Consider the following 26,201-nt stretch of genomic DNA (forward strand, 5'->3'; position numbering starts at 1 on the left):
CCAAGTAGGACACCACAGCACTCTTCCCCGGGCAACTGAGTGAGACTGTCTCAAGAAAAGCGGGGGGCGGTGCCTGTGGCTCAGTGGGTAGGGCACTGGCCCCATATACTGAGGGTGGTGGGTTCAAACCCTGCCCCAACCAAACTGCAACAAAAAATAGCTGGGCGTTTGGAGGGCGCCTGTAGTTCCAGCTCTTCAGGAGGCTGAGGCAAGAGAATCGCTTAAGCCCAGGAGTTGGAGGTTGCTGTGAGCTGTAAAGCCACAGCACTCTACCAAGGATGATAAAGTGAGACTCTCTAAACAAACAAACAAAAAAAGAACTTAATTCTAACCTATTGGATTTCAATTTATGGAGCTTTTTTAGTTTAACAGAAGTGAAAAATGGAAATTGATTTTCTGATGTCTTACAAATGCAAGCCTGAAAATAAATTCATAATAAAATACCAATTTTATATAGGTTTTTCTATAAGATGTCCACTTACTGTGTTAAAGAACAAAGATATGAAAGGATCCTCTTCTGCCACATCATTTAATGGGCTAGGTGAATAGCCAGATAGGGTGCTGTGACACTAGTGTTAAAGAAAAGAGAACTGATTTTTCTTCTGGTGGGGCAGTGCTGGTGCCATGCCTTTTTTGAATTTGGCAGATCATCCTTAACATTCATCTGTAGAATATGCCAGATAAACCCGAGTTCTCAGTCTAACGTTTTAAGGAATGATTATGTTTCACCAAACTGCAGGAGGTTGATGGTAACAATAAAGTGGCATAAAATGCTGATGTCATTATAGCTTACACAAAGGAGACCATTAGGCTAAGAGTTGATTTGAATTGAAAGTGTCCATTTTTCTGAGAATTAAATTGGAGAATAGAGAATATTTGGAAGGATACTGTAGGCAAGTATTAGAAAATATGCTAAACTCTGAATTAAAGATTGAAAGTAACAGGTATAATAGAACACTGGACTGGATGACAAAGACAGATTCTAGTAACAGCTCTTATGGTCATTTCATTTCTGAGCCTCACATTCTTCCAATTAATGAGGCCAGCATAATGCCACAAGTGGATTAAATAATTTCTAGGGTTCATCCCATATCTAACTGAGGCTCTGAACTTTCAGGAACTGAAGCTGAATTATTATACATTAACTCAAATTGCAATTTTATAGATAAGTAAAAATCAGATATACACTTTGCAAAGTATTATTGGTCTTATCACAATAACTTGATTAAGATGTCTATGTTAATGCCATTAAAAAAGATGAAAGCTTTCTGAACATTTGCAAAATGACTGTCAATTTCAACAATATGCATCAAAGTACTATATGTGGTAAGGGTGAGGAGCACTTGTTGGGCTACTACATCAGCTGTAAATTGAGAACTGCTTGTTCTACGGCTTTAGTGTTAAAAAAAGTCTGCTGGCTTTTAATGTGTACTTTAAAATATATTCATGTCTGGGAGAGAACTTTTAAAAACATGTTGTGTTTAATTAAAAAAAATTATTTCTTTCATAGGAATCTCCAAGAATGTAGATGAGTCCACCGAACTAGCTGTTCAATAGAACCAGTGATTAAATCCAAGTGTTTAGGTTTATGTGTGCGTGTAACATGATATACATAGCATTTCTGGGCTGTTGATGTAGTGATCTAATTATAATATCTAAACATTTGAATTCAATTCTTCAACATTTTTTAAGCGTAGGATCCATCGTTCCTGACACAGATGTGAGCACAAAATGTTATGTACCAGTGTACTAACAACTTTGTTACCAGTATCAGTGATAGTAGTGAGAATTAGCAGCCAGCAGGATTCCTTTCCTATGTTTGAGTCAGTAGAAATTAACCTTGCACCAAACCACAAAATCTCATATTTTGTTACCCATATCTGGTGAGTAAACAGACTCTTTTTGGTACCTATTCCCCTATTGACAACCTCTAGTCTCTCAGCATACCATATCTTTGACGTTAAACCAACTCTGGAGGAAGCAGTTAGGGTCCTCAGTTAATAGTTTTGGTTCATATTAAAGTGGATCCCTAAATAACAGTACTGTACTTTGTAAGATGTCATGTCCCCCCATGCTTTCTCTTACCCAAGAGTCTGGAGAGTGATCTGCTGGGCTAGACAATGGCTTGGGAGCAGAAGCTAGAATGAGAAGGGAATCTGATAGCTGAAGCTAAAGGCCAGAGCTTTTACCTTCTGTGTGTTTGGATTGGACTACTGCTCAGAGTGGTCCAATGTAGCTCTGCAATTTAGGAAAGAAAAAAAGACATAGTCAGCACCCTACTAATCACAGGGACTCTCTATTGATCCCTGCCCTTTTGGAATTACCTCACTGTAAGATCCAGTGGTCAGGAGTATGCTTTGTTCATATAGGTTGAGGCATCCTTACTCTAAAGTGCTCTAGAATCTGAAATTTGAGTGCCAGCATAATGCCACAGGTGGAAAACTTCACACCTGACCTCATGCAACAGGTTGCAGTCAAAATGTAGGCACATAACACACAGCTCATCCAGTATCCCCAAGGAGATTACTACATAGTTGACCTTTTAGTCAAAACACTGCATCATTTATGGCAGCTGAAGGCCTGCTGTCATTTGTTGTTGCTGTTGTTTCACTGTGGATATAGGTATTCTGGTAGTGCTACTGTGCTGCTTCGTTACCCTGAATGCATTATTTTTCATCTATTAATCATACATCATTATTTTTTTACTGTTACTTATGTGTAAATAAGTGTAAGAAGACGATGGCTTATCAGTAGCATATAAATTCAGAGTCAGGAATGATGGTGATGCTAAACAACCACAGATTGTCCACATGGGTGGCTGAGATAGTGAGTTTTGCTTTCTGATGGTTAAATGTACAAAACTTTGTTTCATGTGCAAAATTATTAAAAATACTGTATAAAATTACCTTCAGGCTGTGTGTACAAGGTATATACAAAACATAATATGAATTTTTGTGTTTAGTCTTGTGTCCCATTCCCACAGATGTCTTATGACGTATACGTAAATGTTCCAACATCAAAAAAAAAAAAATCTCAAATCGGAAACACTTCTGGTCTCAAGCATTTCAGATAAGGAATACTCAACTCATCCAGTATTTCTTATATCTATTCCCTTTCCCCCTGAAAATTCTGTTAGGATAAGTAGGAAGGGCCATATCTAAAAGAGTGAGGAGACTAATCTAAGGGTTCATTCTGGTGTAGTTTGGGGAGCTGCAGTCTGAGAGTTACCATTTAGGCTTTTAAATTTTTTATTAAAATTATACAGAATTATAATTATCTACTACAATTCTATAAATATATATGTAAAATATGATTATTATACAAAAGTATAAATAGTAGCATAATGAACCTCCATGTATTCATCCATTCATCCCTTCCTCAAAAGATTTTCCATTTCCTCTTGCCACATACTGATTAAATGGGCCCCTTCTTCCCTCTGGTCAGAAGAATGGGGCTAATAGAATGTATCATTCTTCTTATTTTTTTCTAACCCCAGCCAACTTCAGAATGCATCATTCTTAAATCTTCTGTATTGAGCGCACAGCCTGTAGCCATTGGCCTTTGGTTACCATTTGTGGTACTGGGTGATATTCCCAGACTTATAGGGCATAATTTTAAACTGCTCTCAGTAAATAACATTTTAGCCTCAAAACTCTTGATTATGTTTTTTTTCTTTCACTGAGGTGTCAACCCCCAATCCTTAAGAATTATCTATTAGTAATCTTTTCTGAATGGGTCTTTTAAGCCTTGTGAGCTGATAAGTTAGAATGTTTTGGTTTGATTTAAATATGAAAATTATATGCAACCCTTTGAAAGCATGGAGGAGAAACTTTAAGCTCATTGAATGTACTCAGTAAGTTTTTTTTTTTTTTTTTTAACTGTATTTTCTTACAAGATTAATCCTGCTGCTGCTTTACCAGTTAGGGCATAAGATTTTGTTTTTTTTTTTTTTTTTTTGTAGAGACAGAGTCTCACTGTACCGCCCTCGGGTAGAGTGCCGTGGCGTCACACGGCTCACAGCAACCTCCAGCTCTTGGGCTTAAGCGATTCTCTTGCCTCAGCCTCCCGAGTAGCTGGGACTACAGGCGCCCACCACAAAGATTTTGTTTTTAAAGTTCCTAGAGCAGATGTACCAGAGTAACCGTACTGGATGATAAAACTTCTTCCAGTGGAAAGCTATTCATTGCATTTATAGAAATCAGGTGGCCCTTACAGTTGCCTTTCCTCCATTTCATAGAAGTGCCTTTGTGCCTTTAAGGATAAGCACAAGCTATAATATTCTTCTGTGAGTGAAAGCAGAGAAACCCTCTAACTTTTGTATACTGATGCGTACGAAATTTTAAAATATTTCTTGGACATGAATAAGAACATTTTGCTCCCATTCATTACTCTAAAGCCGGCGTCCTCAAACTGTGGCCCGCAGGCCACATGAAGCAGTGTGAATTGTATTTGTTCCCGTTTTGTTTTTTACTTCAAAATAAGATATGTGCAGTGTGCATAGGAATTTGTTCATAGTTTTTTTTTTTTTTTTGTAGAGACAGAGTCTCACTTTGTTGCCCTTGGTAGAGTGCTGTGGCCTCACACAGCTCACAGCAACCTCCAACTCCTGGGCTTAAGCGATTCTCTTGCCTCAGCCTCCCGAGTAGCTGGGACTACAGGCACCTGCCACAACACCTGGCTATTTTTTTGGTTGCAGTTTGGCTGGGGCCGGGTTTGAACCAGCCACCCTTGGTATATGGGGCCGAGGCCTTACCGACTGAACCACAGGCGCCGCCCGTTTGTTGTTTTTTTTTTTTTTTTTTTTTAACTATAGTTCGGCACTCCAACAGTCTGAGGGACAGTGAATTGGCCCCCTGTTTAAGAAGTTTGAGGACGCCTGCTCTAAAGGAAGAGACTCCTTTGTTAAAATTTTGTAGCTCAAATAGCTAAGGGGCCTGCCATATACACCAGAGCTGGTGAGTTTGAATCCAGCCCAGGCCGGCCAAACAACAATGACAATTACAACCAAAAAATAGCTGGGCATTGTGGTGGGCGCCTGTAGTCCCAGCTACTTGGGAGGCTGAGGCAAGAGAATTGCTTAAGCCCGGGAGTTGGAGGTTGCTGTGAGCTGTGGCACTCTACCCAGGGCGACAGCTTGAGGCGCTGTTTCAAAAAATAAAAATAAAAATAAAAATAAATAAAATAAGATAAAATTTTGATACGATTTTTTTCCACTTTATTTTCAAGCATCTTTGGAATAATTTTAACTCTTCCAGGTGCTTAAAGTGCCCATACAAGATGTAGGTTAGTTCTTAGCCCTACCTTAGCCCTTAACCTAAGGTATATTGGCAATACAACAGTAGGCATTCTTGTTAAATTAGTTTGAGAAATTTATTTTGTACAAGTTATCCCTCTGCACAGTGAACAAATATATTACAAATCTGTGGTTTAAAAAAGTATTGCCATTTCAGTGTCGTTTATGCTATTGTATGATAATTGTGTTTCTTTTATTCATTTGAATTGTATGCATATCACTTTATTTGATTGAAAAATTTAGTTTTTGAAAAATAATTGAACAGATGTTTCTAAGTCATCAATAAAATGCACAGTGCGCAAGTTTAGGCCGACCACGAGCCTGTTTGTGACCGCGTTAGGCAGACGTTTCTAACAGTTGCTTTGCTTTATAGGATTGAAATGTCTTTTACTGGCAACTCTTAGATATGTGAAGGCAGGTATTGTTACTGTAGATTAATCACACCCTCTACTTTTCCCTTCTGATCTGTATTGCCTGATTTGGGAGGTATTAGATTTCTTCTAAAAGTCTAGCAGGAGTCCTCAAACTGTGGCCCATTGGGCCACATGAGGCTGTGTGATTGTATTTGTTCCTATTTGTTTTTTTTTACTTCAAAATAAGATATGTGCAGTGTGCATAGGAATTTGTTCATAGTCTTTTTTTTTTTTAAACTATAGTCCGGCCCTCCAACGGTCTGAGGGACAGTGAACTGGCTCCCTGTTTAAAAAGTTTGAGGACCCCTGGTTAGGATGTGAGAGCTGAAGGGTTGTTAGAGTTCCCTTCTCACTCTGCTTTTCTTCTCTTTTGTGCATGGGAGGGAAAAAGGAGTCCAGAAAGGGCAATTGACTTGACCAGAGTAACACTGTAATCTCTTGACTCCATGCTCTAGCCATTCTACCTCTTGCTGAACACCTTTGGCCAGAGGATAGTTAGCAAAACAGAGGTGAAACTTGAGTGATGCTGCTTGTTTGCAGTTTGCCAGGTAGCAGTTATTGTACATGCAGGATAAGGGAAGAAGATAAAAACCTGAGTTTGAGATGGAGTTTCTCCTTGCTGATCTGACTTCTCATGCTTCTTCATCCTTGCTTCACAAAGATAATCGGGCACTTGCTGCCCTGAAATACCAAGGTAAGTCTCTCACCTATATTTCCTTCTACATATGAATGAGAAATATTTACTTGGGTTTACAAAGTAACTTTCTAGTATTTATATCTTAATAAGGCTTTTTTGGAAAGGAAATTTATTGTTGCTGGTCACTTGCTCCCATGCACACATGCAGCATGCATGTAAATATTATATATTTTTCTCTTAACAATAAAATTTGCTTATACCTTGAGTGGAATGGGGGAAGGGGAATTATTTGTTTATTTATTTTCTTTCTTTTTCTGGTTATTGTCCAAACTAATGGGTTTTGTGGCAGACTTCCAATTTGTATTAAGGGTTTCAGACTCTCACACTTCCTGCAGCAGTATTCCAGCTTTGCAGTTACTGAGGTCCTCGTCTGTGTACCTTTATGGACGTGTTTTTTACTGGCTAGACGGTAGTAGAGAATGGAGTGGCACAGGAGTGGCCATTAGATTCTAGGTTTGCCCTTTTTATTTTTAAGTTCTTTGAGGAGGTCCTCTGTAGGGCTTGGGAGGTGGCTGCATTTTGACTTGTCTGAGCCTCAGTTTACCTGTGTTCATCAGTAGTGGAGTCTGGAGCATTAGCTCATCGTAATATGTGTCTGATCATCTTAGTGGTGGTTTTAAGTTCTACAGCAGAAGCACTTCACATCCTCATGCTGTTTACGATAAAGTTTTACATCATGTTACAGCAGCTGGTTACAGTCCATTCTTTCTTTGATCATTTCATTTAAAAAGCGTTCCATCAAAAAGCATAATGCACTTTAAGTAGCATAAACTTGCTATATCCACAATTGTCTAATTTCTTCTACACTTTTAGGTTCCATACTACATCAAGGTCAAGATTTATGAAGAAATGCTTGAATGCAAGTATTCTTCTGAGTCAAGGGATACCAACCAACAAAAATTGGGGAGGCCATATAGCTATTTTTAGGGACACTTCTTAACCACTCTATGGCTGCTTACTTAAAACATCATCTTAGAGCCCCATTTCACATGGAATAAACTCAGGTGTTGGATGGACTAAAGAGATCTGACAAGGCCAGGACTGACTCCCAATGTTCTTAAACTTTAAGTTGGTAAAGTTTTCTAAAGCTGCCCTACAAATTACTATCATAGACTGAAAGAGACTGCTGTGCTTCAGAAATGTCCCCACCCTTCCACCCCAATCTACTGTTACTTATGGGGCAAAAGAGAGAAAGTTAATCTGTTATTTATTAAAGTCTTATTTTCAAAAATGGAAGTTGTCAGTTTACATACTAAACTCTGTAAACTTGGCTGTTGTAATTTGATGGACCCGACATATTGTACAGGTACTGCAGGATTGATACTAAAACAGTTCATGTCTATGTACTAATTATCTTCAGTAATAGAAACAGTTGATGGTACAGCAACCAAAAGCACGTAATACATTTCAGGTGCTTCAAAGTCATCCTCTCCCCTCCCGGGTTTGTAACACCTACATGCTTTTTAAGCATTGTACTTCAGATAAATAAATATATATACACACACACACACACACAACATATGCTGTATTTAGCTGATGTTGATGAGTAGCTTTATCTTAAAATGTTTTTAAAAATCATGTAATCCAGGGTATTTGGGGGGGGTATAGGTGATAGGATTCACTTTGTGAACAGAATTCCTTGAACAATTACCCCAGTCCCACTTGGAAACTCTTCTTTAGTTCCAGGAGAATGTAATAACTAACATGCAGCTGGAGTCAGTCTGTACCATTATTTCAAGTCAAGGGATTGTCTTCTTTCAGAAAGTCAGAGAATGTTCAGCAGAGCATGCTGTGACAGAGAGAAGCTTATCCCTCTTAAGACTGCTTGTCCTGGGAGGGTCCATTGGCAGGGCTCTGTCTTACTGGGAGGAGGTCATAGTGACCAGGAATATGGCTGTTCCTAGGTAGGTCGTATGGATTCTGGATATAGCTGGAGTTATGACCGCGGCCTTCGTGGACCATACTGACTGTGGGCTCTAAGGAATATAGTGAAAAATGAATTCAGAGAACAGATTAGCTTTGGTTGCCTTCTTGGAAGGGAAGAGAGATCTATTTAACTTGGGGAGAAGTGCTAGGCAGGCATTTATGCTGTCAACATCCCAACCTCTGGTCAACACCAAGAGATTTATATCCTAAAGGTAGGGCTCTTATCGATGAGGGACATAGGTTAAACTGGGAAAGGTAGAAGAAAGTGATTTAGAAACCTGTAAATGTCAGTTCTGATTACTTTTTAAAAACTGAGATTTGTATCAACAGTCACTTGAAGTGGGTGTGTGTGTGTGTGTGTGTGTACCCATTCCCCACCCCTAGTATTTCTGATTCATATGAGTCCTGGGTTTTTTAAAGCAGAGTTGACACAGAATTTGACTTCTTGCTTAGAGAGGAGGGCAGTCGTAGGAAAGGCAGTTCACCTTGGTTTCCTTAAAAAGCACAAAAGTGTGTATCGTCAAGACAGGGTGAATGGAGAGAGCTTGTTTTTACTTCAGATGCTGCACTGTTGCCCTGATTTCACTAAGTTATTTGAGACACCTACCAACTTCATATATATTTTTATTACATGTCGACAAGGATGGCATATCTGTGTATGGAGACCCCTTGTGCACAGGCGACTTCATTTCTACATAGCTGCTCTCTGGAAGCTTGCAGGTGAGGATGGGTGGGTCCTTAATTGTGGCGTAAGGGTTTTCGCTGCTATTCAAGGAACAAGTACTGGAACTGCACACGGATTCTTTCATGTAATCTGCAAGGCAAGAGAGATTTCTTAGGACAAGCAAGGACGTAAGTGTTTGCATAAATACCAGAAGCAGACTACAGTTGAGATTTTGTGCCTTCAGGATCCTGGGGCTAGGAAAGCCTATAATATTCCAAGATTTAGTTACTTATTAAATGTGTTGAGGAGTGCTTTCCAGGTAGGCAGAGCTCTCTTTCCAAATAAACTGGTTTTTTGGATAGTAACATTCTTGGTTTTAGTAGTCAGGTATTTATTTGAGTTATTCATAATATGCTTTCACAGTTATTCATAAACATTTGTTATTTAATTTTTACAAAATCCAGCAAGAATAGTTGGTAGCCTTCATTTTCTGGGATGAAGGCCCAGAGAAATGATGTGAATTAGCTGAGGTCAGACGTCTAGTAAATGACAGTGCCAAAACTTGGATCCGTGACTTGGGACTCCTTGGCCTATGCTTTTTTTTGTGATAGCTGCTTAAGCTGAGAAGTAGGCATGTGTGTTTTACTGCAGATGTCAGCAATTTGGCAGTCTCTTAAGTGGTAAATTCTTAGCAGTATTTCCTGCCCTCCAGGACCCCATGATCACAGTAGGGCTGAGTGAAGTGTAATAGAGCTGTAAAAAGTACCTTAGTCTCAAGCCAGCCTTTGGGAAGTTTTCTAGGAAGCCTCTGGGGTTGGTTACCCTAGTGCTGTGAATGCTAACTGAAATGTGTTCCAGCAGTATCTTTCTCTGACAGTAGCATTCATACTTCTCTCCTGCCACCTCTCAGTTGCATCATCCCCAAGACTTCAGGGTACACCGGGATGTAAACTGGTTTCCAGATACAAAATGAAGAAACTGTAGCTTCATTCAAGTAGATCCCTTAGTGACTGGAAGTCACAGAAAGGGAGAGCTCCCTCTTTCAACCTCTGTATCTATACCATTCCGCTTTGGGGGGAAGATCAGTGCCTTCTGCAGATTGTTCCAAGAGAGGCAGAATTTCCCTGGAGAAATCAGTAAACCCTCTGTAATCTGGCAGCTCGGATCCTTATCTGTGGGGCTTTGTCAGATAAGGAGTCTAGAGACAAGCACCATTGCAGGGGCTTGGTAACCAAGAGTGATCTAAGAGGCCTCTGAGCTCTGTATTCCTATGAAAGGCAGCAGCTGGTGAAATTCTTGGATGAACTGTCACTCAAACCACCATGATTTACATTTGGGGCTGCTCTTTATCTATGCTTTCTTCCTCCAACTTACGAGATTAATGAAAATTTTAAAAAGTGAAGGTGATAGTGTAACTCAAGGGATGACTTAGATGTACCTTGGCCACCAAGGTACACCTAAGAGCAGAATGCTGTGTGTGGCTGAAGGAGCTGAGATGTGTGCCACCCTAAGTAGCTTTTCAACTACAGGTAGGAGGGGATTTGCTTTTCTGTTAGTACAGGTTTCTGTTCTGTTGATGTTGTTTCAGCAGGTAATAGTTCCTCAGTCCTCTACAAAAGTAGTGACCCATTAGTTCCTTAAAGTGTTCACAACCCTCTGTGTTGCAGGTAGAGCAGTAATTATTATTCCCTCCACCCTACTGTGTGCTTATGAGGAAATCAAAGCTTAGAGTGGGGAATTAACTTCCTCATGTTCTCACGCTGCTTAAAGAGCTTTAGATAGAACAAGGCTTAGAGCATTTTTCCATCATTTTCTGTCACAACTTAGCCCACCAGTAGAGAGGGATGTTGGCTTTGGTCTGGTCTTAGATTGTGGGATTTATATAATATATGACCCTAGAAAGGAGGAGGGGAAAATATTCCTGATGTATGGTGAACAGTCTCAACCAGTATCAGCAGAGACTACTGAAAGGAGGTTAGATAGATGCAGCTGCAGGTTGAGGCTCACATGGGGGAAAGTGGTCATGGGTTCTGGACTGTGACCTGCCCAAACTACATAAATTTCCCTCTCGGTGAGTACTTTGTTTCTTAAGTACAAGGGTGTGTTGCTAAATCCAAGAACCCCGAAATGGCCCATCTGTTCCATTTTGGGTTCTCTGAACTCACCAACTAAGAACTAAGGCAATATGGCTCAGAGCTTCTTGTTCAGAAGCTGGAGAGTTTTACTTAGAAGGGAGATGGCTATTGTAATTGCAGCTATCTGAGTTGTCTGTGTTCTAGGAATAGTGCTAGTTTACTTTGTGTAGCATTTATGATCTTCATTCCAATTATATCAGTGAAAGGGGGCTGGGCAGAAAGGACTATCATTACTATTTTAGAAATGAGGAAACTGAAGTTCAGAAAGTTGGTTAGTATAATGCCTGATGTTAGTAAGTGGTTTAGTGAGGACTTATCCCCTCCCTTCTCCTGACACCCAGTCAAGATGTTTTTCCCTCACTAAATCTTAACCCAGTGCTCCTGTTCTTATCTCTAAAAGCAAACTCAGTATCTTCACCTTATCCTAACTAGGAATACCTTTTATCTATGGGGCCAAGCCCTGCTGAGAGAAAAAGGCTGAGCCCTAAGCTTTTTGCGAACATCCTTGAATAATTTAGTGGGAGAGCCTTGAAGCCCCAGCTCTCAACGCCTAAAAGAGCTGCCTCAACCAGTCAATAGCACCCCACTTCTCATTTTCACCAGAAAGGTCAGGGCTGCTTTTAAGTTTTCTGGAATAAATTGTTTGCTTTGGAGCAGGGGATGTACCTGAATGGACAAAAGAGTAGTTGGGGTCTGGGGGACGGGAATTAGGTTCAGAGAGACTATTTTCTGTACAGGGGCTAGAGGTAAAGACAGGATGGAAAAATTTGTGAGGTGTATGTGTGTATGTATATGTGTGCTGATGGTGAGGGAGGGTGTCGAATTATGGATTAATGTGGGTCCCATCTCTGAGAACTAGAGGGAACTAGAAGGTGGAGATGGGCAAGGCAAACAGGAAAACTCTGCCTTAGGAAGCCACTCTCTTCTCTAGCTGAGTCATCCATGAGGGCGGGCAGAGTGAGGGGAAGAATAACCTGCCGCTCTTAGATACTTCCTTATCCTTTTACAGCCCCACCTACACTTCACCCTTGTCCCATTTTGCAAAGAAAAGGGAATCATCAACCAAGCTACCCAAGCTTCCAAGCGTCAGGAGTTGTTCCTCCAAGGCCTGTAATTAGCATTAGGATTCAAGGCTTAGTCCTATCATGCCCTGGCATTTGCTCTCATCTAGTTCCTACCTCCCCCAAATTTTGCTACGTAATATACTAGCAGAGACAGAAGTGGCTTCTGAAATTACTAAACGTCTTCATTTTATAAAGGAAGCAGCAAAATTCAGAAAGGAAATGACTTCTAAGGCCACCTTACAAGTGGATCTGAACCTACCTTGGCCTCTAGATTAACACTAATATCCAGTTAAGGCCCAGTTTACTTAACTGTTGGAGAAAACCCAGCCACCAAACATCCACATCTTGCTTCTTGGCCTACTATAATTTCTTTTGATGACTTTTTTTTTTTTTTAATTGAGGCAGAGTCTTATTATGTTTGCCCAGCTGGCTTCAAATGTCCAGACTCAAGTGATCCTCCCAAGTAGCTGGGACTACAGGCCTGTGCCACTGAGGCTTGGGCTCTCTCAATTCTGTTAACAGAAGGCTGCACTATATTTTCTCTTACTGGGCTGTAAATTAGCATTCTTCTTCTAATTTAGAGACAAGGATATGGGAGGGAGTTCTCAGGATTAGGAGAATACTGCAAAAAGGAGTTTTTCAGAATGTCAGTGGGTTGCTCACTACCTAAGAATCCAAGGTGACTGCAAGGAGAGATTTGGACGTTGGACATCAAACCAACCTGTACAGAAAATATCAAAGAGCACACTAGAGAGCAGCAGCAACAGTGGGCTGAAGGATTCCAGGATCATGAGGATGGTGGAGAGTGGTGGGGAGGATTTCTTCTATGGCACTTTGAGATGCCTGCCTGACAGGGAATTATTCAAGAGATGGTTTGTTGGAGGATCATTCTGAGTGGGAAAAGGGGAGACAAAAAGGTGTTGAGTAGTCTAAGTAGTCTCCATCTCTAGATCACTTAGACTCTTAATTCTTAGCAAGTTTGGTTTTGCCCAGTAGTTTAGGGAAGTCATTTCATTTGTGGTACAAACTAGTTTATTAAATGTTTATTTGGGGGGTTAGCCAATTAGTGAGATTTATTTCACACCCTTGGCATTTCTATATAGTTCTGAACAGTGACATATTTTCCTCTTTTTGAAGTCTTGTTTTGATGTGTTGGTCCCTAACACCTGCTGGTACATTTGTCTACACAAATTCTCTGTAAGTTAAGGATGACTGTAGCCAGAGTGGTGAAATAAAGTCTGGCTGTCTGGCCGTATGCCTGCTGAGGCCTTCCCTGCACTCAGAGGTCAGATGTATGATCTCATACAACAGGAATGAAATGACACCTAGGCAGGGCCACTGCCTGGTTTTGTTTTACATTTATGGTTGCGCATTATTAAAGTAACCACCCTAATCACAGTGTACAGGACAACACAGTGCACAGGAAAGTTGTATGCTCGTAAACTGAGTGTCTCGGCCTGTCTGAGCTTATTCATGCTTGAGTCATGGATAGGCTCAGAACTGAGAAGACCCTTAAGGATCTTTCTGCCAATCACTATATCTCTGAGAAACTGAGGTCTCAGGTAATAGTCATGAAATGGTAGAGCTGTCTTTTCCATTTTCAGGCTTACCTCTTATAATGATGCTTACCTCCATTTGGGTGGCTTAAATCAAAACTCACAGAAAATTGCTAGAATAATGCCCCCCAAGAGAGTAATTCATGTATATTGAGAGGCTGAGGATGACCTGTCTTCAGACAGTTCTTTTGGGCTTTGTATTTCTTTTTCTTTTCTTTGTAGAGACAGAGTCTCACTTTATCGCCCTCAGTAGAGTGCCGTGGCCTCACGCAGTTCACAGCAACCTCCAACTCCTGGGCTTAGGTGATTCTCTTGCCTCAGCCTCCTGAGTAGCTGGGACTACAGGCGCCCGCGACAATGCCTGGCTATTTTTTTGTTGCAGTTTGGCTGGGGCCGGGTTTGAACCCTCCACCCTCAGTATATGGGGCTCGTGCCCTACCCACTGAGCCACAGGTGCCACCTGGGCTTTGTATTTCTTAACAAATTCTGATGGTGACTCACCCTTATTGCTCACTGACTCAGAACACAATACTTACCATCCCTGCCCTAAGCTCAACTTTTTTTTTTTTTTTTTAAAGAGACGATGCCTTACTCCCACCTACACTGGAGTATAGTGGCCCAATTGTAGCTCAGTCCACAGCCTGGAATGCCTGGGCTCAATTTATCCTCTTGCAACAGCCTTTCAAATGGCTGGGACTACAGGTATGTGCTGCCCTGACCAGCTAGTTTAAAAAAGAGAGAGAGAGAGAGATGGACTCTCGTTATATTGTCCAGGCTGGTCTCGCACTCCTGGCCTCAAATAATTCTACCTCAGCACGTACCAAAACACTGTGATTATAGGAGTAAGCCACCATTCCTGGCCTCACCCCACTTCTAATGACCATCTCTCCGAGGGCTGTAGGCAGCCAGCTGTTTTTGGTTAGGACAGGGTATATCTAAAGCTAAGTCTGAAAGAAGAGAATAATAATCAGGGAAATCTGGGTCAGTCTAAGTGGTTTCCAATGATAGTTGGGTAATAAGCTGCATAAGATACCCTGAGATACTCCTCACAAATGCAGATTCCAGGGCCCCACGCTAGATGTACTGCATCAGAATCTTGAGGACATTGGGTGTGAACATCTATATTTTTAACAAGGTTTCTAGGTGATCCTGGTGCACAGCTAGATTTAGGCCATCGAGACCTTTGCCATCAGTCATCTTTCAGTTTGTCTTAAATTCTTTTTAACAGAACTTAGAGACCAAAGGACAGCCTCATTACGTTAGTACAACCTTTACAATATGCAAAAATACTTCCCGTCTGTGATTTTATTGGATATTCATGATAACCTTGTTAGACAGTAGGACAGGCATTAGGCAACTGGACAGGCATAATTATCCCAACTTTGCAGATGGGGAAACTGAGTTCTGGAAAGCTTAGTCTAGCGTCACAGTTAATAAATGAGAGAGTGATAATGTGATAGAGTTCCAAAGCCCTCTATTTTGCATGTTCTGGCATTTAGACCTGGGAGTAGGACATGACCTTTCCTCTGGGGCTTCACCTGTAGATTTGCTAGAGGGATGATCCAACTTGCAGATTCATGTGTTAGGGATTTGTCCTGGCTGCTCTGCTCTTGGAGGCAGAGCTCTTTTGAAGGTGAGTGCCATACAATATTAACACTGGGTGTCGTTTTCATTCCTTTAGCCCCAGAAAGCCAGCAGGTGCAGGGTGGCATTCTTCACCAGTGCAACGACAGGAAGTCTCTGGGGCAAGTAGATTGACTTTATTTCTGATTTTATAATCAATTTAACTTGTACTAATTGGCTGGATAATGACGTTCTACATTTCCGAAGACATTTAGTTGGCATCTATAAAAAACCCACAAGCGTTTGCTAAGCAGGTGCAGCTGAAATCAAGAGGAATTCATTAATAATACTATGATTGCTCCTCCTGGACAGAGCTGCCCAACAGCCCCAGGCCCTGTGGTTTTTAAACTTTTTGTGGGGGAGGGTATGCAGTTTCTTCCAGGTGGAATTCCTGACTGTTTCAGAGCCTCCCTCGTTATCTTGCTAATCCCTTTGTAATAAGACATCATGATTAGATACTCTACCTTTGAACCCTTTGTCCATAATGTATGTGTTCTGACGTCTATCCATTCCACAAGCTCCTGTGTAAAAATAACATAAGGAAATTAAAAATACAGGGGTGAAATTTACTTAGACTATTTGTGTTCTTCCTTTCTTTGTTGCTTTTTCCTCGCCTTTCTTCACTACCCAGAAAATAGTTGTTTATTACTAGAAGATTATTCTGTGCTTAATCTACCTTAAATTGTTCTGAGTATAAGGGAATTCTTAAAAGGCTCACAAACATTAAGGTGAGCTCCAGCACCCCTGGCATATTTGGTACTCCTTCCCTATAGCCCTAAGAGAACGTCTTTCAGGAGGTAATGAAAGGCAGTTTGATGCCACCTGCAGTCACTGTACTTGAAGTTCTAGTCTCCAAAGGTATAGGATAAGGAACGAAGCAGAATCAGTTCTTAGGCTGTGTGACCTTGCAAATCTCAGTTCTGTTCAATTTTCCACCTCTCTCAGCTCTGGTCTTGCTTCTCGTCTCCTGGATCCTAGGATCATCTGAGGAGAGCCAGAGAGGTAGACAGATAGCTGAGGTTCTGGTTTAGTCATCTCTCTAAGGTGGGAGGTACAGACATTCCCATCCACAGCCAGCTCTCAGTTAGCCATTCTTTTGGGTGAGTAATACTCTTTGAAAAGTATTAACTGGTGTTCTTCTGCCTCAAAGATTTCTTTCTCCCTTTTGCCTGTCAGTTTTCTCAGCTCCCACAATGTAAAGTCCTGAGCCCCTCAGCCGGAAGCAGGACATAAAGCTTGGGACCAAGTTTGGTTCTTTGCTGCTGCTGATCCCAGAAAAGAAATTGTCTGGCATTTCCAGGTTGGGATAATAATGACACTGGGTCAAAATCAAGGCCTTTTTTTTTCCTAGCTTCTATGTGAGGATACAATACCAGGCAAGGCACACATACAGTGCTTACTAAAATACAGCTTTGACTCCACTTGGCTTGCCCGGTTTCTGACACTGAATACCAACCCCCTGTTTAGACAACCTCCTCTGCACAGTTCCAAGTTGAATCTGAAGGCATTTACTCCTATCTGCCTGTCTTCTACACATTACCAAGTGACACAGCAGAACAAGGCCTAGGTTGTTTCTCAGGTTTACTATTCGTCTAAAAGGCCTATAGGTACTTGTGACCTTCAGAATCATGACTACGACAGTTTGTATGCTGGCATAAGTTTAGCAGTTTATAGACGAGGACTTCCTTTACCCTCCTAAGAGAGAGAGACTAGTCTCTTAACTTTTCCTCCTTTTTACAGAATAGGAAATAGGCCCAAAGAGCTGCTGGTTTAATACCATACCAGCAGCTCATTTGTAGCAAGTGAGAAGTTGAGCTGCAAATAGAGCCCAGATCTCCATAAGTATTTTCTTCCTGAATACTACCCTGCCTTGGTGCAAGACAATGAATGACAGTGTGTGATGCTCAGGCTGCCCTGGCTGAATAGCAGGATCTCTAAAGTGGGGAGATTGGGGACGGGACACAATTATAAGAGGGACTTTGCCTAACCAGTGCAATCATTGTAACCTGGTTCTTTGTACCCTCAATGAATCTCCAACAATAAAAAAAAATAATAATAAAGTGGGGAGAAATCTGGCCTGAGCTCAGAGGATATTCCCATGTGGAAAGAGATACAGTATGGAGAGGCTGTGTGTGTCTGTGTGTGTGTGTGGAGGGGGGGAGGGGGGGATGAAGTGGGAGAGACTGTAGCTGGAGGATTATTAAATGTCTTGGGTGCTCTCCAGGGGACCAGGCAGCCCATGTCTGCTCAACGGGCAGATGAATTCAGAAACTTCACTGTCTAGTGCTGGTGGACCCAGGGACCTGTAGAGGTAGATAGAGCTGTTTCCCTTGAGCTCTAGAAGCCAGCTAGAGCCTGAGCTCAGGCCCAGGGTTGTCCAGCATACTAAGGCCCTGCCCCAAGGTGCCTCAGAGGAACCACTTTATAGGGATGCCACATTGTCTGTTCATTCATTGCACTTATTCCTAGGACACCTACTTTTGTAAGTGCTTCCATTTCAGGACTGACTTTCCAAATTTCCTTTTTGCATCTTTCCCAAGCCACCAGATTTGAGCTCAGGGCATGAGTACAAAGGATGCTTGCTGGTTGACAGAGTCTGCCCCGCTTCTTCAGATTCCTGCTTGATAGCTCTACCCAAGGACCTGGGAAAGCTTGGTTTGGGCTACTGGTGGTCTTGGGGTTTCTCTCTGGGGGACACTGGGCTTTTTAGTCAGAGAGCCAACTTATTATTCATACCAACAGGGGCTAGAGAATCACAAAAGTGTTACCATCCTCAAGTCATTTCTCAGTGATTTGGGTTGTATTTTGTGGCCTGTAGGGAGTGCAGTTAGCTGGTTTCTCCTCCATCACCATTTATCCATATCCACTGACCACTATGGGAATAGAAGGGTTGATAAGGAGGATCTAGAAAGGTTTCCTTTTTTAGATAGGGGTTTGGGCTGGTAGACTATGTTGGGAAGGAGGAGAGCTCACCAGAGAGTTCTACGACCATGGGGGGTGGGTCAAGGTGCAGGAATGGGGATTAGGGCAGGTGCTAGGTATGGTCTGATATGAGGGGCTGGGGGTAGATCAGGGGTCTGACCTGGTGAGTGTGGCTCAGCGGGGTGGTTGAGGTGTCTAAGTTCAATGTAGAAGTCCTCGGGCGGGTACCTGGCTTCCAGGGCACTGATCTGGAAATGGGAGTCTAGTGAGAGGAATGACAGGGAGGAGCCATTATTCCCAGGGCCCTGGTATGATGGGGGAGGGGTGGGAAATACATGAGTGGGCAAAGGTTAGGGTGGGGCAGGCTGGAAAGACTCAAGGTCTTTACTATGGCATTCTTGTCACAAGCAGATCACCTTGTGGGGCAAGGTGGGATCTGTAGCCATCTGCCTTGTTTTCCCTTAACCTCCACTCCCACCCTACACAGGAGCTGGTGCTCACCACCAGAGGGAAAGTGATAGGACCTGGGTCAGGCAGAGGTCTCTTTCCCAGAGGGCAAGTACCCCTTTTGCTTCCATCAGATCCCTACATTCTGGCTCTAGCTGTCTGCCTGGTGGTCCCTGGATCATAGCCATCCTCTCCCCATCCCTGATTAAAAAATGAAGAAGGTCCTGGACTTTGTTTTCTTGTGAGAGCCAAAATAGGGACTTGGGTTTCCTCTCCACACCTCTTCTCCCTAGGGGCAAACCCTGGTCAGGACTTAACCACCTTCTTTTGAGCTTGGGACAGAGTCCCTTTCAATATGAGAGAAGAATAGGGTGGGACATGGTGGTGGGGACCAGACTCAAACCACTACTGACCTAACACGTTCACATAGCTGTAGGGGGTCCAGCCTGCTGTGTCTCTGTCAAGGGACTTGTTACTGAGCTGTTTGAAGAGTAGGAGAGCCAGTTAGTACACACTGCCCCTTCCCAGCCTCAGTGTACCCACCCCTGTCATGATCTTGATCCACCTGGGTCCTTGACCATTGAGGGAACCTATGAGCTAGAGGTTCCACAACAGGCCACCACGGTGTGACTAAGGCCAGTGGGAACAGAATACACCCCATTCAAGCTGTCAGGCTGAAGTTGTAGGGTTCTCAGGCCCCTTACAGAAGGCAGGAGCGGGGCTTCCCAAGAACTGGCTTAATCAAGCTGGTCCTGATAGGGCAAGCAGATCAGCTAGGTTGGGCTTTGGGCTAGGGCCCTCTGGGAGTCTGTCAGCTGCAGCATGAGGCCACCTCCAGCACCAAGGGAGGTGCTGAGGCTATCTCTATTGTCACCTGACTTAGGCCAAGCCTTCATTTTCTGTGATCAAGGAAAAGCCTCATGGCAGGGTATCTCAAGGCTTATGGTACAATCCTTCCTCTCTTTGCATTTTTTTTTTTTTTTTTGTAGAGACAGAGTCTTACTTTATTGCCCTCGGTAGAGTGCTATGGTGTCACAGCTCACAGCAACCTCCAACTCCTGGGTTTAGGCAATTCTTTTGCCTCAGCCTCCCAGTAGCTGGTACTACAGGCACCCACCACAACGTCTGGCAATTTTTTTGTTGCAGTTTGGCTGGGGCTGGGTTTGAACCCTCCACCCTCGGTATATGGGGCCAGTGCCCTACCCACTGAGCCATAGGCATCACCCTCTCTCTTTTTTTCTCTCTCTCTGCAGTTTTGGAGATAGTTATCCTCATTTCACAGATGGGACTTGAGTCCTGGCTTGTGGGACTTGGTGCATTCTCAGGGATAGTTATCCTCATTTCACAGATGTGACCTGAGTTCTGGCTTGTGGTTCTCGCTCATGGACGTACAAGGAGTTAGTAGTAGGGCTAGGTCCAGAACTCAGGTCCCCACTCCCAGTCCCATGTACTTTCCATGTCCTCACAGCAGCCTGCTTCTGCTACGTGCCTTACCTGCCAGACTGAGGGGTCCTTGACCACAAAGAGCTACTCTATCTTGGGGTGAGGTGAACCATAGGGTCAGCAAGTGGGGTATCCTGCAGTAACTCTGGCCTCCCTTGACAGTGGTTTCCTTGAGGCTTTACAGTATCTGTGTTTCTGTGGGGGGTTCAGGCTACAGCGCCACAGAGCTGTGGGCTGATGGTCGTTCTCCATAGGGCGGACAGGGAGGAAAGGATTCCTAGAGCTCTAGGGCACAAGCCTGGAGTGTGAAAGCTGTGTTACTGGCCCAGGATGGATGTTACAGGAAGCCAAGAGTCCTGTGGTTCCTCCCCACCTACCCTGATAGCCTTGCTATTCTGGGCATGTGCACGAGGGAGGGAATCCAGAGGCGTGTAGCCTGAGCCTTTCCTATCTTGTCCTTGGGGCTATAATCTCCCATCCTGCCTGGTATGTGTCCTGGCACATTAAGATGGCTTACTACACATTATCTACATGTCTGCTGAAACATCCCTGCCCAAGGGCCTGTGACTATAAGCAGATGTCTTGCTATCAGCCAGGGTTATGCTGGGAGCAATCAGGGAAGGCCTTGTCCAGGAGGGTATACAGCTGCCCTGAAGATGTGCGGAACTCACTGTCCACAGCTGAAGTGTCAGTTTCATGCCCTTTGTGTGTATGATTACAAAAAATGGTTTATAGGTACAAGAGACATTGGGTGGTTATCTGAGTAACAGTAGTTACTTACTCTCTAACATATTGGTTGTACACATTGTGTTGGTAACGGTACTGCAGCAATTTATGGAAGGTAGGTGGTATAGTGTTTTGACTACATGATGACATGTGGCAAAATTGACTATGACACACGGCTATATGTGACAAGAAGGCTACACATGATTCCATTACTAGGTACCAGTGGGTTCACAGAGGGTAAAAGAGTGTGTGTTACATTGAGCGATCTGAGGTTTGGTTATAAGGGATGCCCACCAGTTACATGGTGCTCGGTTCCGTGTTAGTGTTCTGGTTCCATTACATGCTTTACAGACTGTTTACATATACCGTGGCTCACAGGACTGCTCTTAATGTATTAGTGGCTGGTTCCACAAGACCGTGCATGGGGGGTGCAGTTCCTTCTTAGGCAGAGGGGAGGGCTAATGAGAGGACAGTGGACAGGGGCTAGGGAGTCAGGGGCCCGGTACCTTGGTGGGGCTGTTCCTGTCCAGAGTGCTGGCCTGGCTGGTGGCAGGCCCCCCGCACGCCAGTGCATGGTAGCTGGAATTGGAAAAGCACTGGGCATGGCTGCTACTTTGAGACAAATCTGGGAAGAGAACAAGGTGCCACATACCATCACATCCCTGATTAGATACCCTCAATACTAGCTCTTGGGCTGGGCAGCCTGGAAGGAAACAGGTTAAGTACCCCATTCCCCAAGCTTTCTGGCATTCACTAAACCTGTGGAAATCTGGAGAACCTGAGTTGCCCCTTCCTTATGCTGGCCCCCTGCAGCGTGCGGGACACAGGCTAGGTTTGCCAGTGTGGAGGGAGGCAAGTTGCAGTTTGGTTGGACAAGCTGTGTTTGCCTTGGTAGCCTTATATGTCCCACTGCTGGTCTTCTGCTAGGGTGAGATCCCAGTAATGAGTTCATAAAGAGAATCCCACTCTTGGCCCTAGCCCTTCTCCTCCTGAGGATTCCAGGACCTACCCCCAGAGATGGGGAATACCAGAGGAATAGCGTGGGCAAACTAAGCCGACATTCTCAGTATGGTGATAAAAGAAAATCCCCAAATCTCTGTGGGCAGGGATTTCATCAGAGGATGTTTGCTTTGGCTGAAACCCAGAGGGACACACAGGCCAGGAGCTCTTTGAAGGCAGGGTCTGTACCTGGGCTGCCTGTGTCCATCCTGTAGCATCTAGCACGGAACTGGGCATACAGTAGATAATACTCAGCAGAAGTCCACTGAAGTGATCTGGGTTTTCTAAGCACAGTGCGGGAGGCTGCAGATCAGCCATGAGCCATGGAGCCAGCTGGAGAAAGCCTTCATCCTAGGCTCACTTAGGCATAGCCTCTCGTGGCCCAGGGCTACATAGAGCATTTTTGGCCTCTATTGTTTAGCTAAATACAAAGCAAAACACCTTTCTTACTTCCAAGGCAGCAGTTTAAGGGAGAAGAAGGATCTGGCCCAGCAGCCCCACTCCACTAACTCCCAGCTAGCATGTCCCTTGTAGTTGTTACCATGCGTGTGGACAGCCTGGGCTCTGGCACACCTGCCACAGGGACATTGTCCAAACTTTTATACCTCCCCCAAGGTTAGGTGCCACCCTCCTCCACGTACTAACAGGGCTCTCCTAACTCTGGGAACTGGGGGGAAGGGTTGCCCTGAGGCCTTCACCAGGGAAGCAGAAATGGACAGGGCCTGAGCAAAGTGGTACAGCCATCAGGATGGGGAGACATTTCCCTGGAGAGTATAGGAAAGTTACTACTTGGTGTGACTGTTCCTGTGGCTGAAGCCACAGGTAAGCAGGATGGTGTAGCTCTAGGGAAATGGGAGGAGGCTTCCAGAGCTGGGGGCCCAGGAAATGACCTCTTCTTAGAATCCTATGTCCCTTTCCCAGGTAGGCTCCTGCTTCCCACTCCACTGGTGCTCTAGGGGAGTCTGAGCATCCACACCCAGCCTCTGTAGGCGTGACCACCCACCTTTAGCAGTAAACCCAGGTGTGCCCAGGGACACTGTATGGCTCTTTGGGGGTGGGGTGAAGTGGGAGGGCTGGGGGAGTCAGGAGGGAGAAGAGGAGGGATGCTGAGAGCATGGTCCTTACCGGAGAGGGAGTAGTCTGTGCTGGTCATCCTCATGGCAGGTGTGTAGGACACTCGGGGAGCCAAGTCGCGGCCCTTTTCTTTCTGCCTCCGCCGTCGCCAGGCAAACAGGCCCAGCAGTACCACAATGAGGAACAACAGGAGGATGATGCCTGTGACAGCACCCACTGAGTGCCGCTCTGCACCCAGAGCTGGGCTGATCTTGGTATAGGGATTCAACTCCTCCATCATGAGGGCAGCTGTGGGCAGAGGGAAGGCCTGAGCCTGGGGCTGGCCTGTTTGCTCTTCAGCTGTCCTGGGCCCAGGCTCAGATGCCTCTAACCCCTCTAAAGTGGGGAGGCCTGGCTCTGGTCTTAGCCTTGTTCTCCAATCCCTATATGATCCCCCCAGCCCTGACTGTGCCTCACTTTCTTCAACTACCTAAAAGGGGATGGAGTCCTAGGGTCATGACAAGAAGCAAATGCAATTGTGGATATGAAACAAAGTATATAGGTCACTACAAAAGTTGTGAGATGGTCCATTATGTCCCTTCTAAGAGACACAGTTGACAAGATGCTTTCTGATTTACCCAGGCAGGTTTGAACTTGCTGAGCTTACCGGTGTTGCTGGGGGGGTTTCATTTGTTTCTGTCTGAATAGATTTTACATTTCTTGATTTTTGTGTATCTCAAAACTTTTGTAATGACCACATATTTTACTCTTCTAAAAATGACTTAAAGATACTAGCTCACTTAACCTTCCCAGCAGCCCTCTGGAATGGAGACTGTTCAATTATTTCCCTTTCATAGATGAAAAAACTGAGTCACCAAAAGGTGAGGTAACTTGCCTAGGATCACACAACCAGTGATTGGCAGAATCTGGTTTCTCAGAAGTCCGGAAAAATTTGCCACAACCCCTGCTTATGAGTTGTGTGACTCAGAGTGACCTCAACAATGATCCCACTCTCTGGGGGAGAGGTTATGAGCCCCAAATGATAGACTGGCAGTGAGTGCTGTGCCACTGTGTCCAGGATCCCTGCCTACAAAGCCCTCTTTCTTCATTGTGGATGTGTGGGCTGACCCCTGTGCTGGGGGCTCAGTCCAGGGTTGTCTTGCCAGCCCAGCAGTATCTAGACCTCTCCTTGGCTGCCAGCTGCTGGGCTGAACTGAGCTGGCTAACATCAGCAGGGAGGTAAATGGCCTGTGTTACCATTCTCAATGATTTATCCTCAGGAAGCAATGGCTGCTTTCTGTCATGTGGGTTATTGAGAGCCCATCCTCATCCCTCATCTCCTAGAACTAACTGTAATACCATCCCTTTCAGGGTTGCAGCACTTTATAAAAGGTTTTTATGTATACAAAGCCACTCTTTATGGAGGGCTCAATTACGTACGTGCCATGCACAGTGCTGATTCCTTTACTCACGCTGTCTTAGCTTGATCCTCATAACTTAGGTGTCATCTGACTGTAGTATTAGAACCAAAGTTCAGCCTCTTGGGGCTCCTTTGCCCTCAGAGGAATCTTGTGTCATGGGGAAGACAGCAATTAATCTATTCTTCCCACATTGCATGTGGAGTAAATAGGCTCAGTACAAGAAAATGACTAGCTTAAGGACATCAAGCAGGTAATGGGAGAACTAGAACTTGGCAGATACTCTAACTTGGTCTGGTGGCCTTTCCACAGCACTAGTTTGTAGTTACCCTTGCTTGGCTCCTGGGAAATGTGCTGAGGACAAGCATGGGGAAGCTGCAGCTGGAAGGCTGCCTGCCAACCCCTGTCCCATTTTCCTCTCCAGCGCTTGGAACCTCAGCTTTTTTCCTGCAGCCACCTGTTCCTGCTGTCCTCAAACGGGAATAAAGGGAAGTGTCCTCATCAAATGCAGCTATTCCAGTTGGAATCTCCCTACAGCCTCCCTGGGTCTCTTTCCACAAAGCCCCAGGCACTCTGCCACCTGTGTATTACCTTGGTCACACCTGATTCCTTTGAATCCAGGGCTGCAATAACAGGTGCCAGTGACGTGGTCACAGGTAGAATTGTTCATGCACTCACACAGCTGCTGACACCCATAGCCAAAGGTTCCTGGGGCACATCCTGTGTGGCACAAACAGTAGGGTAGACGGTGAGACCCACCCACTGCCCACCTCTCCACCTCATGTTTGGACAGCTCTGGTGACAGGCCATTTCTGCCTCTCACTAAGTGAAATGTATTTCCCCACAGCTCCCACGGTGCTTTGGTTAAACACTTGGGGATGGACAGAGCATGTGTAGTCCTGAGTGGGGGGACAAAGAGGAGGAACGGGCAGGGCCCAACTCCCCCCTACTTCCTCATGCAACACATGTAAGCAGCATCTTCCATGTTGCGGGCTGAACTGAGGGCTGCAGGGGCTTCAAAGAATCACAAAGATCCCGGGCCTCCCTCTGCTTCCTTCATTACCCACTCAGGCCTCACGCTCAATCCCCTCCCGCCTCCTTCCATATGGAGGGAGAAATTCTTTTTTTTTTTTTTTTGTAGAGACAGAGTCTCACTTTATGGCCCTCGGTAGAGTGCCGTGGCCTCACACAGCTCACAGCAACCTCCAACTCCTGGGCTCAAGCCATTCTCTTGCCTCAGCCTCCCTAGTAGCTGGGACTACAGGCGCCCGCCACAACGCCCAGCTATTTTTTGGTTGCAGTTTGGCCGGGGCCGGGCTTCAACCCACCACCCTCAGTATATGGGGCCGGCGCCCTACCGACTGAGCCACAGGCGCCGCCCAGGAGGGAGAAATTCTTTAAGCACCAATGTAGGCATGAACCTTTTCAGCTTTTTCCTTGAGAGTTTCTCCCAAAGTCAAGCGAACAAAAGGTAGAGCCCAAATGAGCGGACTTGAAGGGGGAAGGCTCCCCCCAAGAGGCTGAGGCCCGGCCCGGGCGGCCCCCAGTGTGGTCAGGGCAGCTTACTCTGTTCACAGTGCTGCCCGGTGAAGCCCGTGCGGCAGGTGCACTTGCCGCTGATGTGGTCACAGCTGGCGCCGTTCTGACACTGGCATACGCGCCCACAGTCCTTCCCAAAAAACGCTGCTGGGCAGCCTGGGGAAATAGGATCTCTAGTCATAAGCACTGCTGCTGATTGAGGATCACTGCAGAGCTGTGGCTGGGACCAGACCCATCTTCTGCCTCTCTCTTGCTGAGCATACGGTGAAGACTACTGAGACCC

The 26,201-nt window shown here is 44.6% G+C and overlaps 1 protein-coding gene across 21 annotated transcripts in view; it reads right to left on the bottom strand.

Moving 5' to 3' along the window:
* Positions 1-4,943: 4,943 nt before the first annotated feature.
* The window catches only part of MEGF11 (multiple EGF like domains 11), a 407,430-nt gene continuing 386,172 nt past the window's right edge, over positions 4,944-26,201 (bottom strand). For 6 of the 21 annotated variants that reach the window (XM_053592998.1, XM_053592996.1, XM_053592997.1 and 3 more), the window contains 8 exons: positions 25,946-26,074; positions 24,971-25,099; positions 23,034-23,270; positions 21,416-21,534; positions 19,154-19,220; positions 18,454-18,555; positions 15,836-15,892; positions 4,944-9,143 (listed from right to left, as the gene is read on the bottom strand). In XM_053592998.1, coding sequence (XP_053448973.1) covers positions 8,920-9,143; positions 15,836-15,892; positions 18,454-18,555; positions 19,154-19,220; positions 21,416-21,534; positions 23,034-23,270; positions 24,971-25,099; positions 25,946-26,074 — 1,064 coding nt within the window. In that variant the 3' untranslated portion in view covers positions 4,944-8,919. Of the gene's footprint in view, positions 9,144-14,085; positions 15,632-15,835; positions 15,893-18,453; positions 18,556-19,153; positions 19,221-21,415; positions 21,535-23,033; positions 23,271-24,970; positions 25,100-25,945; positions 26,075-26,201 lie in introns of those variants that run through there. The other 15 variants (XM_053593005.1, XM_053593004.1, XM_053593015.1 and 12 more) reach the window with 14 other exon arrangements.

The sequence above is a fragment of the Nycticebus coucang genome, chromosome 6, assembly GCF_027406575.1.
Source record: "Nycticebus coucang isolate mNycCou1 chromosome 6, mNycCou1.pri, whole genome shotgun sequence".
Classification (NCBI taxonomy): Eukaryota; Metazoa; Chordata; class Mammalia; order Primates; family Lorisidae; genus Nycticebus; species Nycticebus coucang.